This window comes from Antedon mediterranea, chromosome 4, assembly GCF_964355755.1.
Source record: "Antedon mediterranea chromosome 4, ecAntMedi1.1, whole genome shotgun sequence".
Classification (NCBI taxonomy): Eukaryota; Metazoa; Echinodermata; class Crinoidea; order Comatulida; family Antedonidae; genus Antedon; species Antedon mediterranea.
Window position 1 is genome coordinate 20911357 of NC_092673.1, and position 23847 is coordinate 20935203.

The following is a 23847-nucleotide window of genomic DNA, read 5'->3' on the forward strand; positions in this document are numbered from 1 at the left end:
TAGTGTCGACTGATAGGGGTACCCTATTAAGAAGACACTGTTTTTGGTCTCAAAGTTGTCCAATTAATAATGTTCTACTGTATTTAAATCACCACAGTCGGTTTTAGTGTAAAATCGCAATTAATACTGTTTATTATTAATATATGTTATTTTCGATATTTGTTCCAATTTTTCTAAATCCGACTGCGTTCTGAATCCACGTCTGAATGACGTCATATTGCATGCCATGTGAATTAATAATATTTTCTGTTCATACTTTTGTGTTAGATTACATAGATTGTTTCTATATTTAGAAATAATGATAGTGAGAACATCACGTTGGTGTAGTCTACCATTAACTCTAGGTTTTTTAACGAAAGGACAGACTATTTTATTAATAAACTGCCCTAGAAAAATGACAAAAAAAACACAATGAAACGAATTAATTGTGTATAGAAACTAGTTCGACGTTCCAAATATTAATCTCATGACTTTATATGACTTGTATGTTTTTCATTTGTACGTTATTATTGAAGTAAAGCTTTTTTTAAAACATTAGAAAAATATGAGTATAGTGAAACCAAGGTCTGAACATTGCCACAATACAAATGTATTTGCTACAACATTTCACAGTGGCTTAAGTGTTAAATATATATATACTCACTGTTACTATAAATCATTGTTTTGTGCAGTGTTGTGATTTAGCCTGTTAAAACGTAGTAAAATACATAATAGTATACATAAATATCAACGTAAAAGAATAGTACAAAATAAATAAGCATTAAATATTTGTTTTGGCGTTAGTAAAGATAACATTGCTACCGTGAAGAAGGCATTAGTGCCTCTATCTATAATGTTATTAGTATTAAAGATGTATTGTCCCCCTGAAAAAATAATTCTTAATTAAGAAAATTTTGTTGAATATTCCATTATGTAAAATAATAGTTATCCACTTTAAAAAAATATATATTTACACACAAAAAATGTAATTTAAAGAAAAAATTGTCAAATTGGCTGCCAGCCAATAGATTTTGGTTGAATTTAACCATTTGTTGTCATTTTATAAGTGAAAACATAATTTTTTCCCGTTTTTTTCTATGGAAGTGATTATTTAAAAATAACATATTCAAAGTCTGATTTAATTAATCTTCATTTTTCATGTTTTTGGGGGACAATACATCTTTAATCTTGTTTCCCACTTGGACCATCGCGGTGCACATGTACTTGCGTTGTGTCAAAGTGTGAACCAAGTTTTATCAATGCATTTCACACTTCATTTGCATTTTCTAGTATATTTTCAGAATTTAAATCAAGTGCGTTATTGTCATATCCACTCTCAGAATATCTTCGATGGACGAACGAAGTTGTACTTTTATTATTCAATTCCATGTCTCCCGTATCTCCAGTCGTTGCCATATACTCTATATCGTCGTTAGTGTTTTCTGAAATATTGCTACACGAGTTATTGTTATTATTACCATTGTATTGTGTTTCCATCGTGTTTGTAGTCATTGTTTTATTTCTTGTAATTGTATTTGCTATGGTTTGAATATGTTCATGGCCGTTTGCTGCAAGATCAGAGTTTTCCTTGTCAATATTGCTGATATGTAAACCTCGGCATGTATAACAGCTTAGAATGTACTTGTAAGCCCTTCGAAATTCTGAGTTCTGTGCATAAATGAGTGGATTCAATGTACTATTTACGTAGCCTAGCCATACAAATACGTCAAACAACTTTGGGGTTATACACCGGTTACAGAACGGATCGATGATATTAACTACAAAGAATGGAAGCCAACATGCAATAAAAACACCCATGATGATACCCAATGTTTTGGCAGCTTTCCTTTCACGCGCCATGTTAGTCCTGCTCGTTTCAAACGGTTTGTCATAAACTGCTATTTGGCGCGCTTGTTTCCGAGCGACTGCGAAGATTCTGGAATAGATGAACACCATGACGATCATTGGCAGGTAGAACGATATAAGCGAACTGATGACGGCAAACCTACCACTCAGGATTAAAACACAGAAGTACTTGTCGTCATAGAAGCCGGCAGCCTGTGCATCAGCGTCAATGTGGAAGTCTAGAATTACAGGAAGCACAGATATAAGAAATGACACTAGCCACACTAATGCTACAAGTATGGCAGCGGAGTTTTGAGTTATCCTCTGCGTGTAAGTGAAAGGTGACGTTATGGCAAGGTATCGATCACAAGCAATGACACAAAGGTTTAATATACTGGATGTACAGGCTAAGATATCGAAACTTTGATACACACCACAGAAGGACAGACCAAAGTGCCAGGTACCGGTAATAATAAAGTTGGCGTTAAACGGCATGACAAATACCGACACCATTAGGTCCGCAACTGCGAGAGAGACAATGAAAACGTTAGCAACTCTATGGAGACGCTCAACCACTAATACGCTAACAATAACTAGTATGTTACCTGCGATTGAGATAAACACCAAGGCGTATAAAACAAGTCCAATAGTCGCCATTTCAGCTGTCGAATACTTATTTTCTGTTCCATTTACATCCATTGCGTGCGTCGATCTTGAATAGAGGTGTTTAAGGCACAATTATCGTATCTTCCTCTTGATACCCAACAAAAAATGTGTATATTTCTGACTCATATATACGAATCCAATAGTTTCTTTATTTATGTCACTCAATCCATTACCTTCTTTCGAAATATTATACAGAGTATAAGTTAATAGACAGGGTTTGACATTAAAAACGGGAAGCAAAGCTCTTTTGTTCAAGTTAAATATCTCGAATAAAAAAACGACGGAAATCATGTAATTACAGAGTTTTGAAATAAACACCTGCTTCCACACTAAAATCGATTAACATAATAGTTGTTTTGGTACTTACAGAATTATTCATAAAGCGATGTGTCATTTAAATTCTTAAAAATCCGTGTATTAAAGTATCGTAACCTGTTATTACAGTTATTGATTCGCCATTAAATCTTCAGTCCTCTCTCGAATGATAACTGATCCGATACAGTGAACTTATTAATAACACAGCGACGTACGACGTAGGAAGTTTGATGTGCTGCTTACATTCAAACACCTATATGGGTAAGAACAAACAAGATTAGTCCGTAAGAAAATTCTGTTTCTATATACTGTATTTCTTCGGAATAATAGGTGGATTAGGAACAAGTGACCAATTATCTGGCCTGTACAGTTTTGTTAGTAAATAGCTTCAAGTGCTTTACGAAGCCTTGGCTCATCAGTAAATTAGGTTTCAATCGACAAGATCAACAACTGAATCAGAAACAAACTGAAAAATAACAACCAATTAATATTTCGAAACTTATGAACAATTTGAATCTACGTCACAGATTGTACCATTTTCATCACAGGGAACAACCACACACTCTAATTAACACCATTTGAATAATGCTTTTGAGTCCTTTTAACAATAATTCATGTGTGTATATTTTAAATTATAAATGTCAAATCAAGGTTTTCACCAACTATCTTTATCTTTAAATAACATATAGCGAAGGTTCGATTTTTAAATTAGGAATACTAATTCTATTGGAAGACCTTAAACAAAAGAAGTTTTATAATTATTAACTTTTATAACTATTAGACCTAACTATGCGTTAAAATATAGATGTCTAAAAAACAATTTATACTGAATTTACAAAGCACTTACTTCGTCTCTCCAGTTGGTTCAGTGTATCTTCTGATCCCAATAGAAAGTAGCCTAATACACAAACAAAAGACATTGTTTTTTTTTATTATCATTAACAAAGACGCTGTACAACATCACAGAAAGCTTACGATTGTATCATTCTTCCCTGCCAGTTCACTTTCAATAATGTTAGAAGGTGCAAAACAAACAAATGCATCATTTAGACCTAATTCGTTAAAAATAAATGAGACAAGTAATGAGAAATAGCTTTAAACAAAATTAGAATCACCACCATAACAACTCACTCTCTCAACTCCAATTTGAGGAAGTCATCAGGCCTACGATGGCGCTCTCCGGAGAGTTATTTATAGTTCGCAACTAACTTATACATTTAACTAATTTACGTCACAAACAGCTCGGTCTTTTAGTACGACTGCTGCTATTTTTGTAACTAACTTATATTTTAATTTGATTCTGTACGATAACGTTGATTACGCAAAATAATTTACAGGCAAGTTGAAAATATCGGATTAGTTGAAAATATAATGAACGATACTTTCAAATTAAGGACACGTACGTTGAACCAGGAAGAATTCACTCTTCCCTGGTTAAACTACTAATTTAAAATAAAATCTAAAGTCATAATGATAATTATGATAGTTCTATGATGGCTAATTATTATACTCCCGGCGGCATTACGCAAATGGAACAGTATAACATTTGAATTTGCTTAATATGATTGCAACAATTTTAAAATTGGTTTGTATCTTTGAAATGTTCAAATGGTGTATTAAGGAAATTAAACGTGACATCATACAAAAACATAAACCGCTCTGAAAAATACGTAATATATAAAATAAGGAACTAATTGTTGATGTTATTAGTTGGCCTTTACTGGTACTGTATTAATAAAGGAATTGATATAGACTAGATGGCACGCTCGCTTCGCTCGCGTACCATCTAGGTCGTGCCCACAGATGGTTCTCGAATACACAGTCATTTCAGCGTAACAAAACTGGCGATTTCAAATGTACGTACCGTACATTGTCATTTACAGAAACGAATAAATAGACACGATGATTTATGTAGTCAGCTAAAATTAGCACCCTGGGAATTACTTCCGAAGGAGAAACTTATCACAAATGAGTCCAAATGTTTTATTTGGACTCATTTAAAGAAACCCAATTTGTGTTTTGTATGTAACATTAGGGTTGAGGGATAGGAAAGCGGATAGGTACAAAGAAGAACAATTTTTAAATATATTCTTTATCCACTCAGTAACGAAATATTTTGTTCATGTTTTATAGGCCTATACATAATATACCTCTAAATACAGTAAAACATTTGCGATTTAATACTTGTTAAAACTGTCACTGTCATAATCGATTGAAATATTAAAGTACATGTCACGATACACCACTACGACGTTTATATTATTGGTAATTATTAATTAATACAAACGTTGAGAAGGAACTGTCAGTATAAAGTTTATTTGTATATAATAATGTGTTTATATATCTAACAGTAGAGCCTATCCACAATCTCAGTAATAAAGTTTATTTGTTCATCATCATCATCATATCATCACAGTACGAACATTCACAGTAAGAAATGTTCGATTCAAATGAGGACCGAAAATAGTTTATAGGTATTTACAGTATAGTATTGTCAAAGTATTGCAAGTTTATTCTCAAAGGGCCCATATATTTACCTACCGTATGTGTTAAACCAAGGACTCATCAATTTACCTACTTGTGTTAAACCAAACTTTGGCAGACTGAGAGATTGGGATGTTCCATTCATCGCAAATCAATACATTTGTATAATCGTATATTAAATATATCAAAATAGTATTTTTTTAAGAAAATCGGCCTGTCTTCAACATTATGATGCTGTACTCTAGCTGTTCAACCGGTTTTCAGCTATTAAAAACAATTATCGTAGGAAGAGATAGGAAAATGCGAAGCCTCCTCGCATTTTTGTGGCGGGTATTTTTTCAAGACGGACATCCATTAGACAGTGTATACCACGATCTGAAAACACCCCTATTTGGGGCAAATCGTTGAACCTAAATTCGTTTTAATCGTCAATAACTAATTATCTAACTTAATTTAATTAGTAAACAGGGTTACATCAGGTGGTTAAAATCAGTACCGAAAGTACGAACCAACTTTACATACCATCGAGTAAAAATTCTAGAAGTAAGGCGCGATTTACCGAATTTTGTCCTTACGTAAATTTATATATAGATAATAGGAACTGCCACCAACGTGTATTTTAAATGTAGAGGGCGTGGGCCTATATATTCATACTAAATCTGTTATGTTGTCTGTCAGTCAAAAACTGTGTAAGAATTTATTTATGTATTATGTAAATGCTGTAGTTAACCTGACTGAACACCAGTGTATTATGAGGGATAGGCCATGAAACGGGAATAATTATTTTAAAAAGAAAACTTGTATTAGTTTTTGTCCAGGCCTAAGCCGTACAACTGTTTGTTGTAGGGCGACAACACAGGTGATAGGTCAAATCGAGTCTGCCTACCACGATATCGGTTGCATTGTATGAAAGGCGGTATTTTTTAAAGCGTAGGCCTACACGAGTTCTATTCATCCGACCAAATGTAATGCTTTAGTTTAATACACTAACTAATGGACATTCCTGCATAACCCTGGTATGCAGGGCAGGGAGTAAAACTCCCTGTGCAGGGCATATTATTAGGCCATCCTGTTTGTCGTGCACCAAAACATTTAATACCAAAACTCTGTCTGAATTTTCTTGAATTAATATGTTTAAGTTTTGCTGGTAAAATGTGATCTGTGCCACGTTTAACAACTTGATTTTAAACGAATAAATCGTAAACGCGTGAAATGCAATCCGCACGTTAAAACGCATCGGAAATCGGTATCACGTACGGTATGTCAAGCTACACATGTTGTTTGACGTAGTAGGCCTACACGAATTTTACCCGTACTACGAATATGGAGGTTGCTCAAACTGCCTTATATCACATGTTAATTTCCGTACGCGTAGGCCCTACATAACTATCTATCAATGTATCATTGTCAGTTTATACTGTAAACAGGGCCTTTTGGGTAATAATTAAAACATTCTTTTTTTCTTTGATTTTGTAAGCTGTGAAGATTAATCATTGCCTTTTTTGTTAACAATTTTCAATCTCAAATTTATTATGTTTTGTAATCAGTAAATTTGAACATACTGTATTTTCACAGTAATGAATTTAGGCCATATGCTTTAATAGAAATCATTTTTTTAATATTTTGAATGTTTTTTTAATTTTATGGGATATTTCAGTAAAGGTGTATATTATAAGACCATATTAAACTATTTTTCTAAAAATTGATGTTTATTGAATAAAATCAGATGGCGAATCACTAGTTAATACTAATAGAGCCTTCGTTAGAGTCTATAATAAAAAATATAGGAGGCGAACGCTGGATTCGCCATTTACAACAATGATGAATTTGATCATCTTCGTAGATCATCAGTATCGGTGACACTAAATTAAGTATTAGTATATCAATTTCGTCAATAACCATATTATCTTTTATAATTAAAACTGAAAGAAAGAACGATAATCGCATTTTTCTCCACTTAAAAGGACATGAAATTTGAGAATTTCATTTCCCGTGAAAGAGGTAATATAGCTTCTTTGAAAAAATTAAGACTAGATTGATAGATCGTTTTTCGAATGTAATTAAAGCAAGAAGAAGATACCTGGTCACGTGCAAATGTAGGGTCACGTAGGGGTCGCGTGTTGCCCTTAATTCTGAGATAAGTTAACGTGGTGTGTTTCTCTTTTTCGAATGTATAAAATTTACATTTTGGGAAGATTTAGCTCCTCGGACTCCTCTCCTCGCTGATTCTATCAAGAACTGCGAGTAAATCGTTCGTGAGTAGTTTGTGGAGCTCGTAAACAACCTAGTCTGTTGGCACATATGGCTTTTCATACGTGTAATACATGAGCTTGTGTAGTGTTCAGACAAAACATAACAAGTCGCGTGCTCAGGTTAGTGTTTACCGACCGACCAACCGACCGACATAGTGAGCTGTAGACAATAACTACAAACAACCACCATGCGAATGCGTCTATTGAAACAGACTGCATTCATAAAGCTTGTAGTCCGGTGGCAGGAGGGGGGATATCACCACCCGAAAGGGGACAAATTGCCATCCAACTTTTCTAGACCAGAATTTTCCGTAGATTACGAATATGGAAGGTAATCGATCAGGATAGGAAGCGTTTTCAAGATATAAGGGGTCAAAGTTAAAAATTTACCAATATAAAAACATGCTATATCTCTGGAAATTCTGGACATAGTGAGATAATTTTGGTGTCAAATTGTTAACAATGTATATGTTTATATTAGCTCTAACAGAACTTTCTTTGAAAAATTGACCGGAAACCCCATTGTTAGCAATTTTGACCTTTGACCTCTTTTTGCTATATCTAAGTAACGGCAGGTCGGAGAGAATTAAAAATAGGAGCAAATTGTTCCCAAGATATACATTTATATTCAGTATAACAGATGATATTGCTTGAAAATGACCGGAAGTGTGGTTATTAACCTTTGACATAATTTAATAAGGTTATAAAAACATAAATTAATAAATATTTGTCGTAAGGAGCCAATTTTGGTGTCAAATTGTTCACAATATATATGTTTATACTTGCCATAATGCAAAATTTTTTTCAAAAAGTTACTGAAACACCTATTTTTCTGTAATTTTAACCTTTTACCTGTTTTTCTCATCTAAATAACGACATGGCATAGAGATTTCTAACGGCAAATTGTTTATAATAGATATTTTTATTCAATCTAATGTTTGAAAAATGCAAGTGTGATTATTGCCTTGAAATCCTGTACATAAGAGCCTATCAGGGCGGATTTAATTCAAAGAGGTGTGGAAGTGGAATAATACTATTACTATACAGCACAATGTCTTTCTTTTGAGCAATTTCAATCAGGTATCCATCCATGTACCGGCCTTTGGGGGTTAATTTGGGTAAATCCATAAGTGTTCCTTAAGGATCGAGAGTGCACAGGCAGCTTTATTCCATGTGCCTGTCTATATAAACCCACAGTGTCACCCATTATATTTCCATTATGGGGCTTAATGTCCATCCACGGAGGACCAGCCCTTGGGTTAATTTGGGCAAATCCATAAGTGTTCCTTAAGGATCGAGAGTGCACAGGCAGCTTTATTCCATGATTCTGCCTGTCTATATAAACCCACAGTGTAACCCATTATATTTCCATTATGGGGCTTAATGTCCATGGAGGACCGGCCCTTGGGTTAATTTGGGCAAATCCATAAATTTTTCTTAAGGGTCGAGAGTGCACAGGCAGCTTAATTCATGGGCCGCGCCTATCTGTATTAACTCACAGTGTCACCTCTTATATTTCCATTATGGGGCTTAATGTCCATCCATGGAGAACGACCGGCCCTTGGGTTCATTTGGGCAAATCCATAAATGTTATTTAAAGATTGAGGGTGCACATTTAGTTTTATTCCAAAGTTCATCGATGAACTATTTACCCCATACTAATTTCTAATACAGGGCCTTATGTAGCACACCACATAGAGATCCCAAAAGGGTCCTTAGAGGGTTCATTCGGGCAAATCCATATAGGTTATTTTAGAATCCTTTGTATACAGGAAACGCTTTCCTGTATGGGCCAAACTATATAAAAATTGTGGTCTGTCTGTGTAGTGAGTTGTGGATTGAGTTTGGCCACCTGGATCTGCCTATGCCCTATCCTGTACGAATTGGTATTCTCTGGTTCTGATGAATAGTAGTTTATTTTCCAAAAACGAATATTGTAGCCCTAATAAATGCAACTGTATAGTGGCAAATCATTGAAGGTCAGCGCAACATTTTAACATCATAACATTTTAATCGTCATAATATTAATTTTATTATTTATTTTACAGTATTATATTAATACATTTAAAATAATGCGCACTATAAAACATATAAAAATACCATAACTTCACTGATCAAATAACGTGATTACATTTATGAACATTGATCTCATAGTTTGAATAACTTTGCATTATTTAGTACTAGCAATTATACCCGCCCCAGGGCGGGTTTCAAAATTAGTTTACAGCCTTCTCAGTACATAACACCCGACGCCAGTATCTGTCTATACTCGCCAACCTCCACCCCTCTTCAATAACACCCCATACTCTTTCTTAAAAACAAATTCTTCCCAGTGATGGACAAATTCAATTCAACCTAAGCTTCGAATTGAGAGGAGTATGCATAGCTACGATGGTTCTAATAATGGTTAAATGGTACGTTGTAAATTGTGTAAATGAATAGGTGTCATATTGGCTGATAATTAAAATATGTAATTAAGATACTGCGGTCCCCCAGCCTTCTTTCTCCTTTCACCACCCCAGCCACCATCAGCAAACCTTTTAACTCCTCCCCTGGACAGTTCAAATTTAGTAACTTTTCCAATCATATAGGCTACTTCATTACGCTAGTATTTTCGCTCCTCCTCCCCCTACTACACTACACCCCAGTACAAATTATGTTATTATCACTCCCAACCCATAATCCCTCAGTGGCAGTTTTCAAATGTAGTTTAAAACATTCCAAATACAGTTTCGGTCATGGTGATAGGCCTACATCCCCACCCCGAACTCCCATCTGCTTCCCAGGGATGATTAAATACTTTACCATTTTCCAACCACAATTTTGGTGTAAGCAAAATCCCCTGAACCCAAACCCTATCTCCCAACCCCACTCTCCCACAATTGACGTTTTTTTCTTGGAGGATTGGTGATGTAGTTGAACACAGTAACAGTAAACATCATGTGTATGTTCACACAGGTATGGATGTCTGTAATGAGACAATCCAAGAGACCGATACATAGCTGGATATGGTTAAAGTACTTTGCTAAAAGTGTAATTGAATAGGTGTCATATTGGTTAATGAATAAAATATGTATATCTATATCTATATTTCCCCAAACACCTTGCTGAGGATAATTCAAATACTGTAAAACTTTTGTAGTATATATTTTACAATTCGATAGCCTACAACAACCCCCAGCCCTAGCAAAAATGTGACATCACAAACCACCACACCACCCACCCCTCCCACAAAAACCCCAGGAGTCAGGGGAATTTTTTAAAATGTAGTTTAAAACCTTCCGGGTACAATTGCCATCATTTTGATACCCCATACGTATGGTTACGTGCAGACACAGAAATTTGTATAACGAACAAACATCGAAAGTGGGGGTTTTGACCACATTTTGGTCCCTAACTTGGATCCTAGGTGGCGGACGATGTTGAAATATAGCTTAGAACATTCCCGGTACAATTGCGGTCATTTTGATACCCCATATGTAAGATTATGTGCAGTAACAAAAATTTGTATAACGAACAAACAGACAAACAAACAAACAAACAGACAGACAAACAGACAAACTCTCTCACTTATAATATAGATATCATTTATTCAAATGTTGACCTTTGACCCATGTCAACTTGTGTAATGATAAATGTGCTCTTTTGATTGTGTATGATTGATAGATGTCTTAACAGAATGATAAAACATAACATTTTGTCTTAAATGTTAGTTTTTATTTGGTTTTAAATGCAAATTGTATGATTGGTCAATATTGACATTTGACCTTTAATTGCAAAGTATTTGTTTTATAAGGCGACTGAATAACACCATACAATACATATAACCATACAAATGTATTAAAATACCAAATTGAACTTTAATAAATTGGTTATAATACATATGTATATAATACATTGTTATAATTGGTCAATTTTGAACTTTGAACCCTTATCTCTTCCTATTCGCTTCCTATCCTGATCGAAGTCTGATTTGATTAAATACAGTATTATAATGAAATAACATAACTTTACTAATCAAATAATTTGATTACTTGTAAAACCATCAATATCATAGTTTGGACAACTTTGCATTTATTTGTTAACTAATACGCGTATTAAAATGTTGACCTTTGACTTTATGTCAACTGATGAAATTGACCTTATGTCAAGTGATGAAATGATGTATTCGCTCTTTTACATTGCGTATGATTGATTAACAGGATGAGAAAACATCCAATTTTTATTAAATACTAGTTTTTATTTGGTTTTATAGGTACGTTCTATGATTGGTCAATATTGACATTTGACCCTTAATCACAAGGATTTTTTTTTCATAAGGTGATTGAATAGACACTTATAATCATAAAATGTAATAAAAGACCAAATTGTGCTTCAATAAATTTGTTATAATACATATACATAATACATTGTTGTAATTGGTCAATTTTGAACTTTGACCCCTTATATCTCGAAAACGCTTCCTATCATGATCGATTACCTTCCATATCCGTAATCTACGGACAATTCTAGTCTAGAAAAGTTGCATGGCAATTTTTCCCCTTTTGGGTGGTGATTCCCCCCCCCCCTCCTGCCACCGGACTATTGGTTCCACGCAATGAGTTAACCAATCACAGGGGACAGTCTGTATGATAAATCGCGTCGTGATTGGTCAAGTTACTTGCATCCTCGTGTTGCGACGCCATGTACGCTTAAGCCACTGATTGCGTTGGTTGTATCGTAATTTGATTTTACAGACACAAGGCTTGCAAGGTAATAATAATTCTATAGATAACATGATGATGATTTAGCAACCCGGCGATAGTCGTAACGCAATTTATAAACATTACCAGGCGTCAAGTAGACCGACATATTGGTCATGTGAATTCATCGAACGAGGATTAGGAGATAATAACTAGATCCATTCGTGTAATCGTTATTCAGACTATCCATCGATATATTATTCAAGTGGATATTATAAGTGAAATATTCTCAGTTGCTGCGTTGCATCATTTTCAAGACGTCTTTCCACAATATCAAACCCACATTATTGTAGACATCAATTTTCTTAGCTATTTAGCATCGGTAGCACCCATCCCAATAATATTTAGCAGTGGACCTAATTTATAAAATTTCAATTCAAAGCAACAAGCATCAAACGCTCTACAGTATCTACACTATATCAAACTTTATGTGACAAAAAAAAATGTGCCCATATATGGACATTATGATGTTATATCACTACCATATTTGGGCACATCACTGCCATGTTTGAGCACATCACACTGTTTTTGTCAAACTAGTTTGATAGTGTAGACAGAGCTTTTTATGTAACCCCAATTACAGCACTAATCAGGTTCTTGTAATAGTTTGTATATAGTATCTATATAAAGGTCTTCCACTGAATATGTCAAAGGTCACAGACATTATTTGCAATAACAGAAATAATTTAATACTGAAGGATAGGCCTACACGAAAAACTTTCATCGAACAATTCATTTGTTACCTTGCTAAACCCGCTATTGATTGTTACCATTTTTTATTTACAGTATTAATCTATTCCAATTTATAACGTCATTTAACCTTATTTTAAAATATATTTATGCAATCAATCTGTTTAAGTGTAAAATGAACAGAATAAATCGATGATAACCATGAATTAATATTTTTTTAAAGTCTATAAATTTCTTTTTCATTTATTTCTTTGTATAATGGCATTTTAATTAACAAAACATTTTAAGATGATTTATATATAGATATCAATTTTAAAACATTAATTAACTTGTTATGGTATCCTAGTCATTGAATGTCGTAACGTGCATTACTCTCCCTTTTCGACGATTCGACGATAATAAGATTTGCGCCTCAAGGTATGATCAATTGATACAACCCGGAATTGAATACACATTTAGATATAAACACACTAATAGAGGGGAGACCATATATTTCGAAATAACTATTCTATGGAGAGAGAGGAATAGAGGGGCTTACATAGGTTCAAAACACAAGGAAAACTCCATGTCACTTACACACACCCTCGGGCGCGATATTTCTTTTCGTACATAAATTGGAGACCCCTCATAAAACGTCACAAAATAAACATGAATATTCATTAGTCATATCCATAATGTGACGTAAGAATTAACTACGATTAACTAAGAGCTAACTACAAATCTGAAATGCAAACGCATTTTGTCGAGCTCCTCTGTATAGTCGTGGATTAGACTATGGACTTTGCATGTCTTTGGTTCGAATCCCGCGAGCAACTTCTTTTTACTTTACAGTGAGAGAGTGTGTTAGATTTAGTTATATTTAGAAAGTAGTTTGGCTATCTTTCACATAAGGTGTCCCCCAACTTACGTACGATGGTATGTTTGAAGACGGATATTATGTAGTTTGTCCTGATCAAACGAAACAACGAAGTTGAAATTATAGATTTTACTCACGGCGGATTAGGATGAATAAGTTACCGGTGTAGTGTACTAATTGTAAGTCCTGTAACATAAATGTATATTGTAATTACTAAATTACGTCGCAGTGCGTACTTTCAAATCGTATACTAATCGAAATTGAAAATAAATGAACTGCTGTGAACTCGAGGTTTGCTCAGAGAATGTAAAATAAAATGTGCTACTTTAATGAACCACTGTATTGACTGGCACGGATTCTCAGACACTCTGGTAATACATGGGATGAATGATTTCAAATGCGCGTAAGCGGATTTAGCACCGGGTGATTTTTCTACATAAAATTTGGAATTTTGCTGATTTTGTTTAGTTTAAGTGTATGCAAACCCAGAGATAAGTAGGGGTTTACCCCGATCCCGATGAACTGGTTTACAAAAAAGCCCATTTATCGGGGGATTACCACCTACATAACACAGTGATTAATTTACATAAACACTTTTACATTTTTTAACATAGTTAATCATTTAAGACGAGTAGTGGGTTACCCTGATGAACTGGTTCACAAAAAAATCCACTTTATCAGGGGATTGACACCTATCTGATACTACAATGCTTAATTTACCTAAAGACCTAAAATAATAAAAATAAACTAATCTAAAAAATGACATCAGCTTGTGTTATTATTTGTTTAGGAGATCTTTGGTTTGAAAAAAAAAACAACTCCTGTGATATTATTGATGTCATATCGGGCGCACTGTAACGAGCTATCATAAATTGTCTATTATTAGTTTTCTAGCCGATGGCCATTCTAGCCTTTAAGTTTGTATCATTTATTGTTAGTATTCCCGCGTGGGTTTGTGATTGCTGCTCTATCGTACGTGATAGTCTTAAAGGAACTGTGTTTTGCCGGCTAGGATGCATTCTTGATCGGTTTTCGTCTGAATATGTTCTGTTTTTCGTTCTTACGTTCAGGCCTGTCCTAAATTATTTGGAGAATTTCAACGCGGAGAATTTAAACGCATATCATTACGTGATCAAAATAAATCCTAAATACTGCAGTGTTTTATCAGTTTTATCTCCTTAAAGTAAAAACAAAATACTGATAAAGGTAAAAAAAACTACACGAGTTATTAACACAAAACAAAAAAAATGAATATACAGCAAAAAGGAATCCATTCGTACGTTGACGCTGATAGCAATTCAGATCAATCAATGCTATTTTTGCCAGAACTCTGAATTGTCATTTGCTTTTCATTTTAAAGTTAATAACTTGTCTATAAAACAATGCCGAATGGGCGTTTGATATATTATCACGTAGCTGTCGTCTATCAAAACTCATTAAGTTCTGATTATGGAATGGTAATCATATCTAACTTCAGCATAATCCTAACACTCAAGAGTTTGGTGTTTTTTTTTTCAATACTAAAAATGTATGATAATCAATACGAAATTCACAATTACCAAAAGGTAATACAAATACTGAAAGTGTTGATAACTCTTCTATCTATTTTAGGGTAAATCAAAGCTTAGTACATGATGGATGCTTTAATTGTGGAAAGAGCAAGTTTATTATTATTATTATTATTATTATTATTTTATATAATTGTTTATGTTATAGTAGTAACACAAAGTAAAAAGAGAAAAGATTACGTGAAAGTGCCTCCAACCCGTTTTTGAGAAAGTTTATATGAAAGTTTCAACATGCATTTACCTTTAAGATGCCACTTCTCAGAAAATGGCAAGGAAATATATGCGTTGCATTAAATGTTATACGATTAGCATTATATGTGATAAAACTACTTTCGTTTGATATTTACATCAATGGATCAATGCGATTCTATAAAAACAATTTAATTTTCGTCTTCCAATGATTCTTCTCTAAAATATATATGCCATTACCAATAGTATATAAAAAATGTCTCTTCTTGGCCGGTATGCGATATTATTTTTTTCGGTTTGTGTATGTTGTCAGGCATCGGTGAGCAGGCTTACCGAAGAGCCGATGTTGAGTCCGAAACGAATCCATGGAGGAAATCGCGTACGGAAAAATCGCGGCTGGTATATAAGATACAACAAATTAAGGCGGTTAGTTGTAAACATTAGTGAATAGAATCTATCCATTAATCCATGTTGTAAGTAAGTTGTCTTCTGGTTAATAATAAATTTTATATAGGCCTAATAATCGTAACGTGAATGAATGGAAACGATCGTGATAACAATTCATGTAAAGACGATTGTAGCGCCTGGTTTCTACGTAGTCTTCGTGTACAGTAGTCTAGTTTAAAAAGTTGTATTTAGTTTAAAACAGTGTGGCCCGGCCCGGCCGGTATCACAGAGAACAATAACCTCAATTGGTATTACAGTACTGTTTTCGCGCCGCGCATTTATGCAGATATTCAAGAGGACGAAAGCATTAGGAAACTGTATCACGCGGAAGCTGTTTACTATACGGCTGAAAATGGGTATTTGGAAACTCGGACTGGGCATGCGCAAACCTCAAAGCACGTCTGGCAGAAGCGCGTCTATGAGATGTTTGCAGTCAGTAGTCTGTGTAAGACCTGTTAAATAAGCAATGTTTCGTTTTGGCTGTCAATTTATCATTGTCAAAACAATCCTTCCTCTATGATAATATTTCTGGCGAATGGTGTGTTTTGACGAAGAATATTGTTGGATTAGTGAGTACGTTTGTCGGCGGCTGGGAAATTATAATTGTACTGCTTTAGGGAGTAACGCCTCTACCCTGGAATATGTAAAGTGCTTTTGTTTAGGACTTGTTAATTTCAGACTATATTTACGTTACACAAAATGTTTACTACTGATTGTTAAACAAAAATATTTGATAATAAATCATTGTAATACACAAAGAGATGTTCTATTTGTAAACGCTAACTCAATTATTGAGTGACATTTTTATTTTTTGGTCTGACTCATGAAAATGTTTATTGTTTATATGTACAGATATTTCTTGTTAATTTTGAGAAAATTGATGATCTGTTAGTTTCTTTGTTTGTTGTTTAACAATAATGTTTGTATTTGTTATCGGAAGCGCCTTGAAGCTAAGGTAGTTTCACCTTGTGAGGCGCCTCTGTGTAATATATTGAAAACCAAAAAAAAAATCATTGTTTTTTAGATATTATATTTCTAAACATTATTAAATAGAATATGAATCAACATTTAAAAAAAACATCATTTAATGAAGAAAGAACCATATAATAAAAATGTTACGTCAAACAGTCGAGCGAAGTTTTTTGTAAGAAATAATTCTTGTTTATAAAATTGTTATTGATGGTGTGAAACTTGCGTACAACACAGTTCGTAGAACAAAACATTTATTGCAAAGGCTTTCCATAAAGTATACACTTTATCATACCATTCTAATGATATAAATCAATTTAAAATCCACAGAAAATCTTGATTTTTCTCATTCACTTTTATTCTTACGCAAACTATAAATCTAACGACTTACTGTACAACAGCCAAACGATATATTTTATAGTTCCTCACAATTTAAATCGTTTTATACCACTTTTCCATACTTTATACGTGAATGTCTTATCCTTTTCGTGTTTATGTTAGCCAATCAGATGTGTACAACATAGTCTTTGATTCTCCTTGTCTTGTCAATTTAAGAAATAAATTACAAACGAGAATATATGATTCCAATTACTGTAGCCGTTTATCTATCTACGGACGTTAATGAATTGTCCCGCCGCTGGTTGAAAATTTAGCGACGTATATTGCTCATAGAATAATGTTATAGCGATTGACAGCATGCCAATGGAATTATCACAGATTCTATACCAACGTCATGATCAGTACATTGTTGTTATCATATCATCATTCCATTGTCGACATACAACATGTTGATCTTAAATGTATATTACACAATATCCAAATCCAACCCCGGCCGAACGCACTGTGTTTTGTGGCAACGCAATTGTAAAGTTGTCACAACGCAGATTGGTCTGGAATCCTGATGCCCAGATATTAGGTGTTTTACATTCGTATCTGTGCTACGGTTATTATCTTTATTTTAAAGTAGTAGGCCCTACTTTCATATTGTCATGTTGTTGTTGTTGCTATAATTTCGATGTATTAATACATTCTCTTAGTAGAATTCAAGTATAAGGTCAATAAATCCTGTGTAAATCCTTAGATTTAATTAACATTAGTTCAAGCATCTCCATTATGTAGCGAACGTTACCATGTGTTCTATAACTATAATTAACAATATGATCATGGCTATAATGTTGTTTATTATAATTTTGATTTAATAATACAGTAGATTCTTTTCGTAGAATTCAATAAGGTCAATAAATCCTGTGTAAATTATAAGATTTAATTAACATTAATTCAAGCCTCTCCATTATGTAGCGAACGTTACCATGTGTTTTATCACTGTAATTAAAAATATGATAATGGCTATAATATATGTTGTTTATATCTTATGTTATAACTTTGATTTACTAATACAGTAGATTCTTTTCATAGAATTCAAGTATAAGGTCAATCAATCTAGTATGAGCTTACCTATAAGATTTAATTAACATTAATTCAAGCCTCTATAATGTGTTTTATCACTGTAATTTAAAATATGATAATGGCTATAATATATGTTGTTTATATCTTATGTTATAACTTTGATTTACTAATACAGTAGATTCTTTTCATAGAATTCAAGTATAAGGTCAATAAATCCAGTTGATCTCAAGCATCTCTATATATTATATAGCAAACGTGTTCTATGTTCTATCACTGTAATTAACAATATGATAATGGCTATATTATGTTGTTTATATGTTATGTTGCCTTTTCTTTAAACAAAATTTAAGGTAAAAATATTCTGTTGAGTTTTAGCCTACCTCATTCTTTAAGAGTTATGGTTAAAAACATGAATTCAAGCATCTCCAATATGTATATCATATTGTGTTCTTTCACTATAATTAACAATCTGACCATGGCTATAATATGTTATTTATATAATGTAGGCCTAATTAATAATTTTTTGTTTTGCGAAACAATAATATTCATCAAGTAAATTTGAACATCAGTGATCCGTTATTTCAACGTGAAAAGTTGTAGTTGCATGTGACATGGAATATTTGATTAACCGTCGTTTTAAACCGATAACGTTCTATCATATTATTTGATGTACCGTGTATTCACTTTCCTCCAACCTCAACGGTGCAAACGTTATCAATATTTGCATTATTGCGTCAACTAATGTAAAAATATGGGGCAAACCTTCGACTAGCGAAAGCTATTTTGTTTTCAATTTTCTTTTGCTTTTTAAATAAAGACGAATTTAATGTAAAATTCCCATTCTTATTTTCGAACACAGATTAAAATATGTCTATTATATAACGATTGTGCAATTATTTTGATTTTAGGACGTCACTGTTTGGCTTGTTTTCCGTAAGTACAATGCTGAGTTCATTAAATTTCACCAGTTTAATTATATAAAATCCACGCACTAATTTGAATTTACATTTAATGTAAAATTAAATTTTTTTTTATTTCTTTAAACACAGATTGAACGTAATTGAAATGCTGAATTCATTAAATTGCACACATTTAATTATTCAAAATCCACGCACTGATTTGGAATCAAGAGGGTCGGAAAAATTAACCGTTGATTTAATTAGAACGATAATCAAATCAAAAGAATGTTGTTGAAATTGTGTGATCAGGTATTCCACGACCGGGTTTAGCCACTTAGAGTATGCTACAGCTAGTATATTGTGTGATCAGGTATTCCACGACCGGGTTTAGCCACTTAGAGTATGCTACAGCTAGTATATTGTGTGATCAGGTATTCCACGACCGGGTTTAGCCACTTAGAGTATGCTACAGCTAGTATATTGTGTGATCAGGTATTCCACGACCGGGTTTAGCCACTTAGAGTACCGGTATGCTACAGCTAGTATATTGTATGATCAGATATTCCACGACCGGGTTTAGCCACTTAGAGTATGCTACATCTAGTATATTGTGTGATCACGTATTCCACGACCGGGTTTAGCCACTTAGAGTATGCTACAGCTAGTATATTGTGTGATCAGGTATTCCGCGACCGGGTTTAGCCACTTAGAGTATGCTACAGCTAGTATATTGTGTGATCAGGTATTCCACGACCGGGTTTAGCCACTTAGAGTATGCTACAGCTAGTATATTGTGTGATCAGGTATTCCACGACCGGGTTTAGCCACTTAGAGTATGCTACAGCTAGTATATCAACTGACAGTCTAAGCCCGGGTCTAAACCCAAACGGGACTAAATCTCGTTATTAATATGGAGTACTGCCAGTTTATTCGGGGAAATATATCTGCAAAGGTCGGAAATACTACAACTAAAATACTATAAGTTATCTTAACCAATAAACCTCTATTAAAAGAGCACCCTTTCCCATTAGAACTGTCCCAATAGACGGCTTCTACTGTACTTTATTTATTACGCTGCAAATTATGAATGATTGTTTTTTAAAGTACAAATGCATGAACAATGCGTACATTAGGCATAAGCCAAATACATGCATAGGGTCAGCCATCCGTCTCCGCTCTGTCGCGATCAGAGGCAGAATGATAGAGAGTAATATTATCAATAAAATGCGAATAAATACGGTAGTTGTCGGTGCAAATCAGTGTTACATTCTGAATTGCTATAAACAAATAAATCATCATTTTTGCACAGTAAACCAGGCATGAATGCATCATTGTCTGAAACTATGAGGCTTGGAGGGTTTTTTGTATTTTTATTTATTATTTATCTAATTTTTACAGCGTAAAGGCCAAAACCCACGTACTTTGTCCCACGTAGAATCTGTATCTATCCTGAGCAAAAACCACAGGCCCGCTCCGAACTGTGTGTAAATGGTCATAAGGAATTACATAGATTCTATATTTATTATTATTTATTTATACAATATAGAATCTATGTTATTCCTTATGACCATTTACACACAACGCAGAGCGGACCGGCGGTTGCAGATATTATATACACCAGTTTCTACGCTTTTCCACTTACCGTTACCGCTCGTCTGTGTAAATTGGCCTTTAGGATCACAGTGTTCTTATTTAAGTCTTGTTTTATTCGTAGTCTACAATCTATCTATTTGTAACTAGGCCTATAACAATTTACAATACCCAATACAGTAAGGCAACATATTACACTCGTATACAACATGTGACACTGGTGTTATGTCATTCATTCAATTCAATTATCAAAATGCATGTACTAATCGTAAGTTCGTAATCAAGAATGCCACGGCTATTTCTATTAATGAGCATTGATTAACGTTAAACGCGAGTAAATTGTTGAATTAGTGTCCCAGAGTTAATTGCATTATGTACACATATTGGCAACGTATTTACCTTCCGGATGATCTTCTTACGCAATTGGAATAGTACAATTTTAGTAACGCTCTCGGATATATTTCATTCATCATGATTCTTGTACGGTATCAAGTCTACCGACAATAAACATCTTGCAGTATCATGTCTGCTAAGGGGCAACAGTCCCATAGCTTTAAATAATAATTTAATCGGTTTTCGAAATAATATCTCACCTTAAGGTCCCATTAGATGAAGGTTTATTGTCGTTTGACATAACACTGCTCATGACGCCGGGGTAGGCATATATCCTGTTCATGGGTGTTGAGGTATACCTCCCTGCTAACTTATGTTAATGTTGGAGTTAGGGTTCGGTTGAAATTCCAACAGCAGACGACTGTCTTCATTTCGAAGTTATACGAATAAAGATCACATTCTAAAGCTTTTCAATCATTTTAAAAACCGTTAACGAGTTTACTTACCAACCCAAACAAACCTCTTAAGTTCGAGTTTTTCATATCTCATGAATTGATGACGTCATTGGACAGGTCGTTGTGCGTATATATAAGACATCACTAAATATGTAAACATTAAAGTTGTTATATTAAATGCTGTACTTACTGTCATAATTTAGATTATGACAAATTGTAATGCCACCATCTAACTACAGATATAACCAATAAATAGCAATGATGAGAGATAAATAAATCAACGCCGTATTAAAAGAAATTTGTATAAATTATCTAACCGAGAGATCTTCATTTTGTGTGACACTTACTTCACGTCGTTACGTTATGATGCGAGTTTAATATCTTTCTGTATTGGAATGTGTAAACATGTCCAATACCTGTTATGTTACTACTCTGCTGTCTTAACGTTTTAAGTTGAAAGTTTATTGTGTTCTCGTGCACAACAACAGAACGTGATACAATCGGTATTAAAATGAAATATATTCCACCAGAGTATACAATGTTACGAAGAACCTTTAAATTTAGATTACAAAATCTGTCTGATATTTGTTAGTTTTAAAAGGTAGATAATCTTGGTCATATAATATACCGTATATAGTTTATTTTATGTGTTTTTGTGTATTCTAATAAATACTAGTATTGCTCTATTCTTTACCGTTTAGAAATCAATCTGACGCAGGCTTGCTGCCTAGTTGAATTGGATAATCTTTTCTTTGTGAATCAAAAATTTAAAAAAAAAACCAACATATTCATGATTAAGTGCTTATATTATTCACACGTAATATCTATATTTAGACTTCTGCGTTATACAGTAACCGGTTGAAACATTTGCATTTATTGGATTCATGTGTAACGGCTCTGAACTATGCATATCATGTGAAATATTGTGTGAACGGACCCTTAACTACTATATGAGATGTAAGCCTATGTCCACACTTTCTAATTTGAAGATATTTTCCTCGGAATAAAAGCCCGTTGTTTAAATAGTTTGTTATTTTAAATACGTTTACACTTTTGCAGTTATTACTCATTAATATACAGATAGTCTAACTTACCTTATGGTTTAAATGATGTTAATCCAAATCACACAGAGGCTACATTGGGACAAAATATAACACGTCCCGACAGATCTCCGACTGAATGCATCTTGAAAATCCAAAGGCTGCCCCTAACGGTCAATAACTTTTTACAAATAAGGAGGGCGTTATTATTCATTTTGAAAAAAAGAAATTGATGATCTTTTTTTTTTTTATTGAAGGCAACAAAGATCACCAGTGTATTTGTTAAATAGATATTTTTACTAATCAAGACTTTTTTCTGAGTGACTTTAGGATTAGCGCCCTCTCTAGTTAGAATATGATTGTGCATATACAATTAGTCGTTGCATTTGACAATATAGTCAATGGGAATGAGAAAAAATTCGATGTTTAAGCTTGGTTCCCATTTGGTTGACCAATCACAAGCGTTAGGTAGAATGACCTTGCAACGCAAAAATTATATTATTGGGTTTTCCAAAAGATTCTGTAATAAATTTCATTATTTTGATAGAAAAATACTATATCTATAGATGTAAATGGAGAAATATAGCAGTCACACTAAAATACTTCCTAGTCGAACTAAAATATCTCCAAAATATGGAATGGCACATTGTACAACAAAAAATGATAAAATGCACTTTGAAAAGGTGGTTACATATCGGACAGAATGGGTAGTTGAAAACAAATGTTAGGTAATTAGCCCGAAATCTCATCGCTTATATACTTTATACATATTCACATTTGGGTATTGTGTATGAATGTATGTATTATGTAAGTTGTATATATATGGTGTTTTTTCTTCTTTGTTATAAACTGAAAACATAAAAAATGAAGATTTATGCAATTTGAATAGCCTTCTTGTATTTTTAATGTAGTATAATCACCAAATTGTTCAGTAACGAAGTGTTTAAGGAGTAACGCAACGCAAGCGTTTTAACCAATAGCAAGCGAAGTTATAGACAGTTAGCAATCACAAGCGAATAAGCCATCGCTTGTGATTGGTCAATTCACTTGCGTTGCGTTACGTCCTTGCGTTGCGTCGCTAGTGGGAACCACGCTTAAGTGCTAATTAATATACAAATGAA

At 33.7% G+C, this 23847-nt stretch overlaps 1 protein-coding gene across 1 annotated transcript; it reads right to left on the reverse strand.

Moving 5' to 3' along the window:
• Positions 1-936: 936 nt before the first annotated feature.
• On the reverse strand, positions 937-22856 carry LOC140048097 (D(1) dopamine receptor-like). The gene is made up of 3 exons (XM_072093108.1): positions 22781-22856; positions 3653-3703; positions 937-3058 (listed from the first exon to the last, which is right to left on the reverse strand). The coding sequence occupies exon 3, from the start codon at positions 2521-2523 to the stop codon at positions 1246-1248; it is 1278 nt and encodes a 425-aa protein (XP_071949209.1). The 5' UTR covers positions 2524-3058; positions 3653-3703; positions 22781-22856; the 3' UTR covers positions 937-1245.
• Between the last annotated feature and the right edge of the window lie 991 nt (positions 22857-23847).

Bases quoted from the DNA above. Each gene is read 5' to 3' on its own strand.
- LOC140048097 (XM_072093108.1), bottom strand. From the start codon at position 2,523: ATGGATGTAAATGGAACAGAAAATAAGTATTCGACAGCTGAAATGGCG.